The sequence below is a fragment of the Lygodium microphyllum genome, chromosome 6 (assembly GCF_053477565.2).
Source record: "Lygodium microphyllum isolate KBCC chromosome 6, Lygodium_microphyllum_v1.1.10, whole genome shotgun sequence".
NCBI lineage: Eukaryota > Viridiplantae > Streptophyta > Polypodiopsida > Schizaeales > Lygodiaceae > Lygodium > Lygodium microphyllum.
This window is the reverse complement of record NC_141140.1, coordinates 105026079-105040637: the sequence shown is the minus strand read 5'-3', so window position 1 is coordinate 105040637 and position 14559 is coordinate 105026079. Positions and strand designations below refer to the sequence as shown.

The following is a 14559-nucleotide window of genomic DNA, read 5'->3' as shown; positions in this document are numbered from 1 at the left end:
CAGCCCTTAATCCATGCCCAAAAAATTGACCTTGCCCATCCAAAAATTAATTGGCTAGGCCATTTGCAACCCAAAGTGGTCCCATGCATTAATTGGCCCTTGGACAAGCATTAATCCATCAATTAATGCCTAGGCCCTAGTGTCACTATTGACACTTAATGGCCAATTATGGTCCTAGGGGCAAATTGACACCATAGTTCACTTAAGAACCTAACAAGTATAACTTGTTACAACTTTTGCCTTTGACAGCTATCTTTTTCACAGGGTCCTTGGGCCTTCAACTGTAAAAAAAGTAGCTTGCACCTCACATTTACAACACATGTGCATCTTTAATTGCACATTTGATTAATCCTTTAATCAAATGTCAATTAAACATAAGCAAAGCATCAAATTTTCACGTCCTCGTGACACACACACACACTCTCTCTCTATACACGTGTGTGTGTGTGTGTGTGACGAGGAGCTTTGTTGAGTGGCTTTCTTTTCTCTTTCCCACGCTGCCCTGCCTGCCCACCTGGCCCTGCCTGTCCAGGAGATGACTGCTAACAGCATCCACCCAATTAGGAGGTGGTGGCATGTGATTGTGGGCTGGCCTTTAGCCCTAATTCTTGTATCTTGCCTATTTAAATAGGCACGCATCAATGAAACAATCTAGTGAGTGCATGGATATATCTCTTCCTGATGGCTCCACACTCTCATGACACCCACTGTCACTCTCCTAAGTTCCTGAATTTGCACTGGCATTTTCCTCATGCATATGTCTGCAACCTTTTGATTAGCATGGGGCATTTCCATTTCCTCCACTTGTATGTGGTGCTTGTGTGCTTGATCTTTCACAAGGTTACCTTGGAAAATTGAATGTTTTTTCCAAGCCTTGATATTTATCAATCTCACTGGTTCATTTTGTGCACATTTTAGGAAAGGGTGAACCTGATAAAGCAGCTCCTTTTTATCATTATTGGGTGTTTGTTGGATTTTTTTAAAAAAAACAGCAGTTAGTTGATTACTCACGAACTCGACAGACATTATATCTTATATAGCATTCTAGATATCTTTATATCTGCTTCTGAACCTGCCAATGTTCTGTACTGCAGGTGAGACTTTGTAGGCTGAAGTCGACTGGGCAGGTTTATGCAATGAAGAAACTTAAGAAATCTGAGATGCTTAGTCGTGGGCAGGTTTGAATCTCTCTCTGAAGTGATGTTTCTGTAATGGTGCGATAATGCATTTCTTGTTGATTTTGTGAAGTACCATCATCAAGGGTGTTTGATATTCATGCTTGTATATCTGTTGTGTACAGTGCATGCTTATGTTGTACTAGTAATGCATTGTGTTTATGTCATACATGTGCTGTGCACAGAAAGGAGGTTAATAAGGTGTTTAGTTTGTGAAAATATTTAGGGAACTGCTATGATTTCAGGTGCTTTAATCTTTCCATTTGTTTTTGCTACATACATTGAAATCATTTGTATCATGTTTCTGCTTCAGGTAGAGCATGTAAGAGCAGAACGAAATTTACTTGTAGAGGTTCATAGCGAATGCATCGTGAAATTATTTTACTCATTTCAAGATGCAGAATACCTGTATCTAATCATGGAGTATCTGCCTGGGGGTGACATGATGACGCTTCTGACACGGAAAGATACACTTACTGAGGATGAAGCTCGATTCTACATAGCAGAAAGTGTACTTGCTATACAATCCATTCATAAACACAGTTACATTCACAGGTGCTTTTTTGCAGTAAGATAACTCATGTTTTGTCTTATGTGCTTGTAAAACTACATTCACAGGTGCTTCTTTGCAGTAAGATAATTTGTTTTCTGCTTTATTTTCTGGTGCAGGGATATTAAACCAGATAATCTCCTCTTGGATAGAAATGGACACATGAAACTTTCAGACTTTGGTCTTTGCAAGCCATTAGATTACAATGCCTTCACATCTTTGGAAGAAGAAGCATTGGGCAACACAAATATGGATGTCGATGGGTGCAGTCAACTTGGAGGGCCATGGCGAACTCAACAAGAACAATTGCAACGCTGGAAACAGAATAGACGGACGCTTGTATGTTTTCTGCTAATCTGGTTTTGTTTTGACGTGGTGAGATGTGCTACTAGATGAGTTTCTTAATACATGTTGTAAATCTTGTTTGCAGGCCTACTCAACTGTGGGCACACCAGATTATATTGCACCAGAAGTGCTATCAAAGAAGGGTTATGGTATGGAGTGTGATTGGTATGATTCCTATGTGCCTTTGCTTCATTTTGGTGACTGCATATACTACCTTTTTGTTGCATGTGTGTTTGTTGAATGCTGTGGTTTTAAGAGCATTGGATAATCCTTAAAACTTCTTGTCAAAAAGGGACAGTATGCAAACTTAACGAAGGAAAGCAAGGTAATCATGGGAAAAACAGCAACTGTTCAACTGTCCACAGGCAAAGCCATGGGAAGCTAATATTGCTACCTTATTTAGACTTAAGGAACACATTTCCGTTGTATATGGATTTTTACAGATATGGAACTGCCTTTTGTGTGGGTGAAATAGTGCTATCATATGTTCAGCAGATCATTGCCTTGTTCATTGTATCTTTTCCATTCCACGTTATGCATTGATGTGCCCGAGTTCTTAGATGCAGGCTTGGCGACATAGGAACGGACATTGCATTTTCTGCCCAACGTCTCCATTGACATCCTGCTGTCTGGAGGACTCTTTCACTCCCTCCATTTCTGCCCGCTTCATCATCATCCCAGGTGGACTGTTGCTACTGCTTTTGGGATCTGCCAAGAATATAACGCATTCTTAGAGCTGTCCTTGATGACTCCAACTCCACTCTAAGCCATAGTCCTTGACGCATGGAGGTTCAAGGCCCTTGTATCAATTATTCATCTCTATATACCCATCTTCATGGAACATTCACATGATAAGCACTCTGTGTTTGCCCTAGCATTTTCTTATTATGGGCTGATGGGACTAGACATTGTTCCCTTCTAGGAGTAAGACCTTCTAATGCATTTGCATGTAGTCTAAGGATTAGACTTGCCTTGGAAAGTAAGACATTCATATGTAGATGCATTGATGTTGGGTGTGGTCACCCATGGCTCGAAGGGGGAATGTTTGGGAATAGTTGTGAAGACACTTCTTTTGTGAGAGTATGCGTTTGTGGTATCTATGTGCATCATGCCATGTGAAAATACTTCAGGTCAAGCTAGTGGGAAAAAGGCTGTCCTTGGCTGTATAAACAAGTGTATGCACCTTTGACTATCATTGTCTTTGTGTCATCTTATCAAGTAAAACGTTCTCCCTCTTTGAATCTCCCAGTCTAGTTTTTCACCCCCTTTGATTTGACAATTGACAAAGAGTCTATGTTGTAATGATGTGTATTCTTAACGCTTAGCTTTTGGCATTATTAAGTTGTGCACATGTGAGGTGCACATGTGAAGTGCAAGCCAATCAAGTCACAATGATGGCCTAAGTAACCCAAGTGAATAGTGGGTGGCATTGGCAAAAGTTGTACAAAGTTGTGCAAGACAGGTATTTGTGGGTACTTGGTGTCAATTTGGGCCTAAGCCATTAATTGGGCCATTAAATGTCTAGTGGTGACATTGGGGGATGAGGCATTAATTAATACCAGTTCCTAGGCATGGTCACATGGATGTCTAATTAATTTTCGGAATTAAATTCTGAAAATTAATTAATTAATGTTTGAAAAATGCAAGTAGAAGGTTGTCCAATGGAAAAACAAGCTGTCGCTTGTTAAATTACCCATGCAAACTAGGTGAGGATTGTTTGGGGCTGGTTGAGGGCCATTTTGAGTTTTGTGTGTGTGTGTGTGTGAGAGAGAGAGAGAGAGAGAGAGAGAGAGAGAGAGAGAGAGAGAGAGAGAGAGAGAGAGCATGCTTTGGGACAAAAGGAAATCTCACTCGACAAAGATTCGTTTTGAGGTTCCAGGCTTACAAATGTTGGTGTATGAGTTGAAATGGGGTACTTTTGCAGGATATTGTTTCAGATGTGGTCAGTTGGGCCATTTCATTTTGGAATGCGACAAAAATATGGAGACAGGGCAATGCTCTATGGATCCAGATATGGAAATGCAAGACCACCTCCCTGAGCAGACGATTCAGAAGCCCGTAGCTGATCCTGAGTAGCTTTCCTAACATGGTCGTAATGAAGGCAGGAAGGATGTTTTCCCACGGTGGTGGGGAGCGTGCTTTGCTTGCGGGTGGGCGGAATTTGTCTCTTCAGGAGGATTCGCGGGTTATTGTGGTTCGTCGTAATGCCAGACAGGATTCTTGCTCTGCTCTTGCCCATCCTTTGCCGCCCCTAATCACTCAAACCTTTCAACGTAGAGGTAGGGGATTTTATATGAAACCCCAATCTTCCCATGCTCCGGCAGTATAAGATAAAAGGCCTTCTGATTGTGCTTTACACTTCGATGCGCGTGGGAGGCTTGTGCCTCCTCGGGATGTTTTCCGGTCCCCGCAACAGCAATTCCCTTCCCGTGCTTCCATTGCTAGCTTGGAGAGGGCAGATCTTGTTGATGTTAGTCGAGGTGAAATGGAGAGATTCCAAGCTGCCAAGGCTATTGATGTAAAAGGCAAAGGGAAAGTGGTGGTTCAGTAGTTTTTCTCATTTGTGATTGATCATGAAAATTGCTCTGTGGAATGTGAAAGGTATTTCTTCAGGCAGAAAGTAGTATTAGTTGTGGAAAGTGGTGCTAGCTGGAAAATGGGATATTTTTTGTGCTGTGGAGCATAAACAACATGCTTGGTTGGATCTTCATATGTATATAAGGATTATGCAGTTTTCTTTAGTGGTCGTCCCCTGCATGGATTGGGAGTCATGTTGACTATCAAATCCTCCCTACAACCATCGTTGGTCTCTCAGGAACCTCGTGGCCGATTTTTGATTCTTGAAATCATTTATGAGGGTGATGTGTTGTGGATTGTAGGTGTATATGCTTTTTCTAATGCCAAGGAACGTCATCAGCTTTGGGATGACCTGCACTGCCTTCCGTCAAGGTTTTGTTATGGGTGATTTTAATGCTCGTGTTTCTGCAGATCAGGCAATCTCTCCGCATTCGGTTATGGATGGTCTTGAGAGAGGCTTGGGATGCTCTTGCATCAACATCTTTGAAACAGGACATGTGGTTTTGGATGTATCCATCACAAGCTGGATACACTTATCGTTCTTTTCAACATCTAAACACTTGGGCCAGACTGGACAGGATTTACATCTGCCAAAGTGACTCCCTTCTTCCCGCAGTCATCGATATGCGTGTGGAACAACATGTTTTGTTAGATCATTTCCCTTTGGTCTTGGAAATGAGGCACAAACCTGTTCATGCATTTAAGGCTCTCCTAGCTTGTTTGCCACTTTGGTTTAATCAATCTTTTTTGCAGCAAAATCAGTTTTTGGAAGGTGTTCAGCAACTAATAGCCTTTTTTAGCTCGAGGGTTCTATCCACAGAGATGGAAGCATGGGTGGTTTTAAGGGATAATGTGCAAGCGTTATCTCGACAATATGGTATTCAACATGCCTCCTCGTTTCGAGCTGAATTGTAGCATGCTCAATCCTTATTAGGTCATTCCTTGTCTCTGTGTCAAACTGGGATTCCAATGTGGACTTGCTCACATGCATTGAATGGCTTAAAGGAAGGGCCCAATCTCTTTAGGAAGAGTAATATGCAAAATACAAACTGTTGGCCAGAGCTGAAGCTTTACATGATAACAACTGTCAAACTCATCAATTTTTTGCTCATTTGCATCAGAAATATGCCCAGGAAAATATTGTGGGCTTAAAGGACGGGCAAGGTGATATGGTGACCGATCTTGTCTCTATTATTCGGATGACTATTGACTTTTATAGTGTCTTATTGGGCCCGCAAGAGATTCTTTCCGATACTGTTCTCTCTGCTCATACATATATTTGTGAATTGGTTAGTAATCAGATCAAACCAGAATGGGTGAATTTAATGGAGGCTGATATTTTTGAAGATGAAGTGGAAGAAGTGCTGTCTCACTTGCCTCAAAGGAAAAGTCCAAGCTGGGATGGGCTTTCTAATGAGCTGTTTTCGGCCCATGTGCAACTGCTTAAGGACCCATTAACTCACTTGTGTCAACAGGTGTGGAGCTCTGGTATGATGCCTCCGGATTGGAAGATTGCTATCACCAGGTTGTTGCCCAAGGTTCCTTCTCCAACCTCTTTGAAACAATGGAGACCCATTTTTGTTATGGGATCGTTATATAAAATCTTCTCCAAAATTATTGCCAACATATTATAGAAAGTTTTTCTGTACCTCATTTATCCACGTCAATATGGTTTTATTAAAGGTTGGAATATAATGCACAACATTTTGAATGCTCAACTCAGAATTGACTATGCCAAAGCTTCTAGCCAGTAGGTTGTTATGCTTCAACTAGATATTGAGAATGCATTTGATCATGTCAGTTGGTTTTTCTTGCGGCAATTGATGTCCACAATGGGTTTTGAGCCCCGTATGCTTTCTCTAGTTGATACCATCAGTTAGGGAACTGTGGCCCGTATTGCTCTTAATGGAGGGATTACGGAGGAAATTGCCTTGTCTCGGTCCTTTCGGCAAGGCTGTCCTCTTAGCCCTTTGCTGGTTGCTTTGGTAACTCACCCCATGCTCTCATTATTGGATAAGTTGGCAGCTCAAGGTGAGATAGTTGGCTTAACTCTTTCTCGTGGTGACGAGCTTGTGGGTCGATCTTTGGTAGATGATTCTTCTATGTTCCTTAAGACGGATTGTATTAATGTTAATTGGGAAATGGTGGTCTGGAATCTTTTTGCCTTGGCATTGGGTCTTCACATTAATACTCAGAAATCCACCCTTCTCTCTTGTACGGAGAATGATTTGCAGGCCTTGGGCTGGAATGGAATTGTGATCACAAGTGGTAATATAACCAGACACTTGGGATATCCTATTGGTTTGGAGGTTATTCCCTGTGCCTTGCTGGATTGGATGGCCTCTCGAATTCATGACAAGTTCATGTACTGGAAATCTTAGAGTTGGCCACTACATGTTAGACTAAAAGTGGCTCAATGCATTATGATTAGTATGATCGCATTCTTTCTGCCATTGTTTCCTTGGACTAAGAAGTCCATTTTGGACTTGGTTCAGTCTATCAAATTTATGCTCTAGAAAAAGAAAGACAATCGTTTGGGGTAGGTATAGATTTCATGGCAATATGTGACCACTCTGAAAAGGATGGGGGGTGCAACATTGCTAGATGTTAATTTGCATATGGCCGCTTTGAGGCTATCCTTGTTGCAAAGTCTATGTATTCAGTGTCATCCTTGGTTAGATATTGCCAAATTCTTCATAGAAAAGACTTGCATCTCTCATGGTAGCTCGGTTATTCATGCTTCTTGGTGGCATGCGCTTAATTCTATGAGGCCTTTGAAGGTCTCCCAATCTTTTCTCCTTTCTTACTTGATAGCTTCTTGGTAGGAGATGCTTTGTTTTGTAGTTTGGTGTCCCTCGGATATTCGAAAGAGGAAAATTTGCTGCAAGGAGAAATATTGGCTTCCTCAAGGTTGTTGGATTGGCCACAAAAAGATTTGCAGCGAGACAAGTTCAATCGGATGGCTAGGTTGGGGTTGAAGACAGTCAGTGATGGTGTTATTCCTGGGGAACTTCGTCTTTATTCCTTTAGGCATATTTGTCAGTATTTTAGGGTGCCTCGTGGATACAGGGACATTTGGTTGTCCATACAGGACAGTCTTCAGAGGTTCTTTCCTCTACCTGTGTTACGGCCATTGGATCCTTGGCGTGATTGGATGCTTGTGCTTCCTGATGATTTTGAGAAAAGATCAGCTAATTAGATATATCATTAGATGGTGGAAGCCAAGAGATGGGTCATGGGGAAAGTGAATAGGTTATGGCATTGTAGGGACAATAAAAAGAAGTGTCGGGAAGGATTTATCAAGCTTTGGAAGTCTAAGGTCCCGTATCAGGGAAAAGTATTCATGTGGCGGCTACTCATTGGGGGCCTTCCAATAGGAGAAGTGCTTCGCGCCCGAAAGATCTCTGCTGGGCATTGTGCTTTCTGCACTACGTGTGATGAGACATTGCTTCACCTCTTTGTCTCTTGCCTTGTTGCGCAACAGATCTCGAATTTCATTTCTCATGTGTGGTCCTTAGTGACTCAGCACCGCCTATCAGTTCGTTCGTGGATTATGGGAAATATGTCCTCCATGTCCTCTTTGAGTTCAGATTGTTCCTGCCTATTTCATTTCATTAGATGGATAACCCTATGGCATATATGACGTACTCACAATGCCTTTATTTTTGATTCAGCAGCGGGCATCCATGGGTATGTGGCCCGTGTGCGTGGACTAGTGTTATGGCAAATCTCCTCTATGATGTCAGCGGACTTGGTTCTTCCGGATATTGTTGCTCCTTGGTTGGCGATTGTTCACTCTACTCCAGTTGTTCCTTCTGTGTGAACTATTAGTATTGTTCATGTAATAGGTTGTTCTGGTTGTTCTGTGAGCTTGCAGGCCTCATGTAAATATTAGTTTTAGAGAGAGTGAGAGAGACAGAGTATGCTGATTTGATGGTCTGATGTAATAGAAAGTAAGAGATACAAAGAGAATGTTGACCTAATGGTCTGATGTAAATTTTCGCTACCTAATTCATTTATCTTTATGAAAAAAGGAGAGAGTGCATATGTGCGTATGTGCTCTGCTACAGCAAGTGCAAGTAGTGTCAACGCAATTCCACCTTGCTATAGCCACTAGGAGGCCAAGGAGCAGTAGGTGACAGCCTAGCTAGCCTTCCCAATTGTTGACAACAGCATTTTGTGGGATCAAAAACATTAGGCGGCAGCACCAAACGCAGTCCCAGATCAAGCCAGCAGCTAGTATGGACACTTTCTAGTGACAAAATTGAGAAATTTCTCTCATTAGTTTTCTCTCTCATCCTTCGACAATTCCTTAACAGTTCTTAGCTATTTTCAGCTTGGGGTGAAGGACAATGGAAGAAATTACTACTGAAACCCTAATCTACAGTAGAAATCAAGGATCCAGCAGCCACCTTAGGATCCGTGCTGAATTATTGAAGACCTAGGTATTCAGTGTAGTAGTTGAAGGCATTAATTTGCAGCTGATTTGAGGGCTAGCCCATTCTCAAATTAGTTTGGCCCTACATGCAAGAGATTAAAGTGAGCAGGGTAAATTGTGCCCAAGAAGTGCTGATCATTTATGACACCCATTGTATCAAAGTTTGAAGGAGATTACTCCATATCTCAATGTACTTCAACCTTATAGCAATACACGATAAATAAATACTGCAAAGGGTGCCAGTTGTTGGGGCCAATCTGTTGTCGGTTGTCTAAGATTAAGCGGTAAAGTGTGTATTTTGTGATTTGTGTATTTTCATGCTTATTATAATTTAAGTTGAATTAGGTTATCACCACCCTTACCAAGAAGTAAGGCTGGATTCAGCTTATATGTTGGTACATGATCAAATTGGGTGCAAAATGTGTCTAGGCCCTAGAGACATGGGCTGGCCCGAAAACAAGGGCTCTAGTGACCATAGTTGCTTGAACATTCTTTTGCCACTCAGAAATCAAAATGTTGAAGTAGGAACACTTGGGAATCATATTTCAAGTGTGTAATAATAATGAATGAAATACTAAATAGAATACAATGCTCAATGTAGCAAACACACTATGTAGTGAAGAATATCGACTCTCAAACTTTCGTGTCTCGGGGTTTGGGGTAGAGAGTATGGGCTGGAGAGTGTGCCATGCTTTGATGGATCTTGAAACACAGCTACCGAGGTAGCCTACGAATGTGTTTGATTGGCAGAAAACACAGTAGTAGGATGCTGGATTGGTGACAGATGGGTAGAGGATGCACAGTAGAACGAAGCACGTAATAATGATGTGGTAGTTGGCAAAGGCTGTGATCAGCAAAATGCAACACTGGATAGCTTAGAACAGGCCAGGCAGAAGCAAAAGCATCAAACACAGGACCAGGATGATGTCTCGAGGTTGGGTGGTAGCTGGAATGTCAGAACGCAGCCCAAGAATATGTTTCTTGCTATTGTTGACAACAGTGCAGCCCTGAATGCAAAGTTTCAGATGAAGATGAGTTGTGAACGCAAACATTGGAGGGCAGATTGCAGCTGCCGTGATGAACAGCAGGGAGATGAAGGCTGGAAACAGTTCGAGTCTGCGAGGAATGGCTGAGATAGGCACCTAATGGTAGAAGACAATGGACAACTTCGGCTGAGGTATCCTTTGCTTACGGGGTGTGGAGAACAAAGCTTTGGCACTTGCAAGCTGCAAAAAGGAGATCGTGATTGAATGGAGGGCAGCATGCCTATTTATAGAAACCTTGGGTCCTCCCAATTTGGTTTGTGCTTATGGAACACATACACTCTCAAGGAACACATTTCTTTTAATAAAATGTTTAATTCATTAATTAATTAAGTTTTGCGGTTGTTTTAATAAAGCAAATGCATTTTTAGCTCAACAGCCCGTAGGCTAGACCCACATAGGTCACCTTTTTGCCGTTTGGTCACATAGACCTCATTCGACATAGTAGTTAGGACCCAACCAATGTTTGAGCTCACACATGGCTTGTCCTCATGATGGGGGCCTTACAATTTTGAGGATGGTAGATCATTGGTGGCACCTTATGAGGGTGGGGCATTAAGCATGTCTAACAAACTAATATCCATTTTATAAATGAACCACTTATGACCGGTAGCCAATGCCATGACTACCTGATAGTAAGTCACTTGAGCTGTTGGTGCAAAGGTTTCCAAGCTTGGTTTTTGGGAAAAACCCTTGGCAACAAGCTTAGTTGTGTGCTTGTCCAACATTCCATCAGCCTTGTTCTTGATCCCAATCATCCCTATCCATGGAGAACACTAAACCAACTTCCAAATCTGGTTGTGCTCAATGGATTCCAATGTCTCCTGCATGGTGTGCTGCCAACTATCCTGTGTTGGAGTGCTGAAGTAGGTTCCTTGTGCTCCATCCTATGCATAAGGGCATGGTTCACATGAAGTCAAAAACATGCTACTGCTGTTCCTACTGATGTTATAACTTCTGGGATCTCCTAAACTGATCTTGGTAGGGCTCTGAAAATGAATGAACTGCAAACTTTTGTGTAAGAGTCCTAAGATGACAATGAAACTCTAATGGATGACTCACTCCACAGTCTCTTTCTTGGAAACCGTAGTCTATAACTGGAGTCTCTCTCCTCAAGCTCATTGTCCTCTCTAGCTCTAACATGTCTGCAACTGGCAGCTGTGGTCAAACATATCTGCAAAAAGGGCATCTTTAGAGAGCGTGCTGGAACTTGTGGTGAAGATGGGAGTCCTTTGCAGAGTAAAAAGCAAGGGTGGATGAAGGAGTGGGCAGGTGGATCTTGTTCTAGAGGGGGCAATGCCTCCCCAGAAGCACCACTAGCTGAAGACAAGTACCACCTCTCTAGCACATAAAGCTGATATCCTTGGGTTATTGGGCTGTAGCTAATGAAGAAGTGGTACTTGGACTCAGCATCCAACTTCCGACTCTGCTCCATTGGAATGTGCACGTATCGGAAGACCTGGAAATTAGCAACACAGGGCTTATGCCCAAAATAAGCATCACAAGAAGTCACACATGGAACAATAGATGCACTGCAGATATGTACCACAGTGGCAAGAACCTCAGCCCGAATGGGATGAGATACCCTTGGTGATCAAGCAGTCAGCAGGCCATGTCTAACAGAGTCATGTTCAGTTGCTGTACCAACCATTCTTGAATGATGTGCTGGCACTCGACTTAGGATAGGTTTTTCCTCATCATTGGAAGATTTTTCTGCTAACAGGCAAGTAATATTGAAATTTGTCCTTTTTTGTCTGATGAAAGTTCAGTAAAACTTTTGTACATGCTCTTCCTGGAAGCTAGGATCATTTGTTTACTTTTGTACGTGCTCTTCTTGGAAGTTAGGATCATTTGTTTACTTTTGTACACGCTGACCAGTCGACATATTTTTAAACTCTACATTATGTGTTTCAACTGGTAAGAGATTGTTTTTGAATATTTGGTTGTGTGGCAGGTGGTCCCTGGGAGCAATCATGTATGAAATGCTTTTTGGCTATCCACCATTTTATTCTGATGATCCCATGACTACTTGTTTGAAGGTAAATATTGGATGAAGATTTGAAGTGCAATTCTGTAACTTAGGATATTAATAAATGAAGTTATGCTATCCACCATCCAGTACAAGGAGCTTATCTGAAATTGGACACGTCCCTTGTCTTTTTTAACAGATCGTCAATTGGAGAAGCACACTGAAGTTTCCTGAGGAGATAAATTTGTCACGTGAAGCCAAGCACTTGATGTGTAGGCTGCTTTGTGATGTTGATCACAGGCTTGGTACGAGAGGGGTTGACGAAATCAAGGCACGTGTTTGTCAGTACACTAAATCCTTCAATGTGTAATTGAATGTGCCAGTGCTTCTGAATGCAACTGTTTGCACAGAATCATCCGTGGTTTAGAGGTGTGCAATGGGACAAGTTGTATGACATGGAGGCTGCATACAAGCCTGAAGTTAATGGGGAGTTGGACACCCAGAATTTTGATAAGTTCGATGATGTAAGCACACTGGCTTTTGGCTTGTGAAGTTCTTCCCCTCTCTCTAGAATCTTGTTGCATTTGTTCATATTCTTCTTCCTGTTGTTTTGTATAGATTGACAGCAGCCAGCATCGATCAAGTAAATCAGGGCCATGGCGAAAGGTAAGTGAAGTATTGATCGATACAGCAGCATGCTTCTTGGTGTGGCTTATTTTGTGCACTCCAATTTTTATTTCCATAAGTCAACCTGTTCTGGTTTGGAACTTCACAGATGCTACCATCCAAGGATGCAAATTTTGTTGGTTATACCTATAAGAGTTCAGATGTTTTCAAATCAATGCACTCTACCGTTGGTAAGACTCCTCCCTCAACAGAAGTGAACTTGCTATCTTTGGTGCTTTGCTACAGGTTTATTTATGGAAATTAAGATATCTCAACAGATTCATAGTGCATTTTAATGACATTTTGCATGAACAGCAGATTTGAGAGCGAGGAGCTCCCCCAAGAGACGATCAATAAATTCCATATTTGGTGAGCCTGCCTCTTCTAGTGTTGTGAGCGAGCGTAACTCTGAAACACACGTAACGAATTGGAAGACACAGTTGTCGAAGTTTTTCGTTACTGAATGAAGCAGGTTTGTGGTCTAAATGTATGCTTTTGTCTTTTAACACTGTTATTGCAGAAGAGAATGCTATTGGTGTCAACAAGCGTGAGGATACTGGCATGAAAGTATCATGTGGAGATGAAGCAAATGTGTACTCTCCAATGTTGATTTCATCAAGGCAGTCGCAGACACCCACTTGCAACGAGGAAAGATAGGTGGTTAGTTTGTTAAGCTAATGTAGATATTCAGTTTTGCAATAAAGTACGTAAAAAGGTTCAAAGAACCTGGAGGTGTGTAATATAGTTGCAAAGAATGTAGAAGGTATCATGTGTGAATGTCAGGCTTTGTAGAATTAACAGAAATGGCCACAGAGCAGCCTTGCCTAAATGGTTGGCAGGCTAAAGAACAATAAGGTCATTCTTATCGCTCAAAATGCATGCTTGCAGTGGGCATTGCACATTTTCCAAGTAACTTGAAATTGTATCTTAGCATTGTACAAGTTACCATGAGCTGCTAGCGAAACTTTTCCATTTGTACATTAATTAGGTTTTAGCTGGCATTAACACAGATCAACTTGAGAATTGTTTGTAAAGCAACTTGTGAACAATTTTGCTACTTTTCTTTCAAAAAGGCCTGGGGACAGGTATCTGCTGTATTCTATTTCATAATTCCAGACAGAGTGAAGCAGGGTGACGGAAGTGTTTCTGGTGATGTGTCTGCTATAGATGTGTGTGCTTTGTAAGTCTTTCATTCAATGTCTTAAATATTTGCGATTGTTTGGATGTATGGACATGCTGGTTTTTAATATGGGTTATGTTTGAAAAGAAACCAATGACCGTGAGGGTGACAAGAATGTTGGAGAATGTGCTCTCTTAAAACGATAGCTGAAAGTATGTGTGATGGAGCATCATACATTCATGTGGATCTCCACCATAACAAGACGGAAAAGTCTGTTATTATCATTTTTTAGGGCATACACTATTATGGTTGTGAAAGGTGATTCTTCTTTGGAAAATTTACTCGTAGTTGACTTAAGTGGCCCACTTTTAGTAAAAAAATGCTAATAACAATAAAAGGGCAATGCTCTTGCTCATGCTCGTACACTTTTGTTTACAAATGCCTTCTTGAAAGTACCAATTCGCTCAAGTTATGAAAGATTTGTAGCTCAATGGACTTGAACCAAAGTCTTTTGGATAATTGAAGCCAGAGAAGTCTTTTGAAGTTCAAAGTTTGGATATTGAAGCTAGAGAAAATAGTGGGACAATCCTCATGCTTTGCGTTTTAATGTTGAACTTTTGCATAATATTGTGCATATAATCTTTTGTCTAGTTTATTGCCATGTGTGTATATGCCT

The 14559-nt window shown here is 41.6% G+C and overlaps 1 protein-coding gene across 2 annotated transcripts in view; it reads left to right on the top strand.

Moving 5' to 3' along the window:
- LOC148034901 (uncharacterized) overlaps window positions 1-13922 on the top strand; it is a 36813-nt gene extending 22891 nt beyond the window's left edge. Inside the window, exons 4-14 of one of the 2 annotated variants that reach the window (XM_087679850.1) lie at window positions 1095-1178; window positions 1489-1730; window positions 1845-2064; window positions 2156-2235; window positions 12083-12167; window positions 12297-12428; window positions 12508-12621; window positions 12716-12763; window positions 12873-12954; window positions 13079-13132; window positions 13284-13922. In XM_087679850.1, the coding sequence (XP_087535976.1) occupies window positions 1095-1178; window positions 1489-1730; window positions 1845-2064; window positions 2156-2235; window positions 12083-12167; window positions 12297-12428; window positions 12508-12621; window positions 12716-12763; window positions 12873-12954; window positions 13079-13132; window positions 13284-13420 (1278 nt within the window). In that variant the 3' untranslated portion in view covers window positions 13421-13922. The remainder of the gene's footprint in view (window positions 1-1094; window positions 1179-1488; window positions 1731-1844; window positions 2065-2155; window positions 2236-12082; window positions 12168-12296; window positions 12429-12507; window positions 12622-12715; window positions 12764-12872; window positions 12955-13078; window positions 13133-13283) is intronic. The other variant, XM_087679852.1, reaches the window with a different exon arrangement.
- Window positions 13923-14559: the final 637 nt, after the last annotated feature.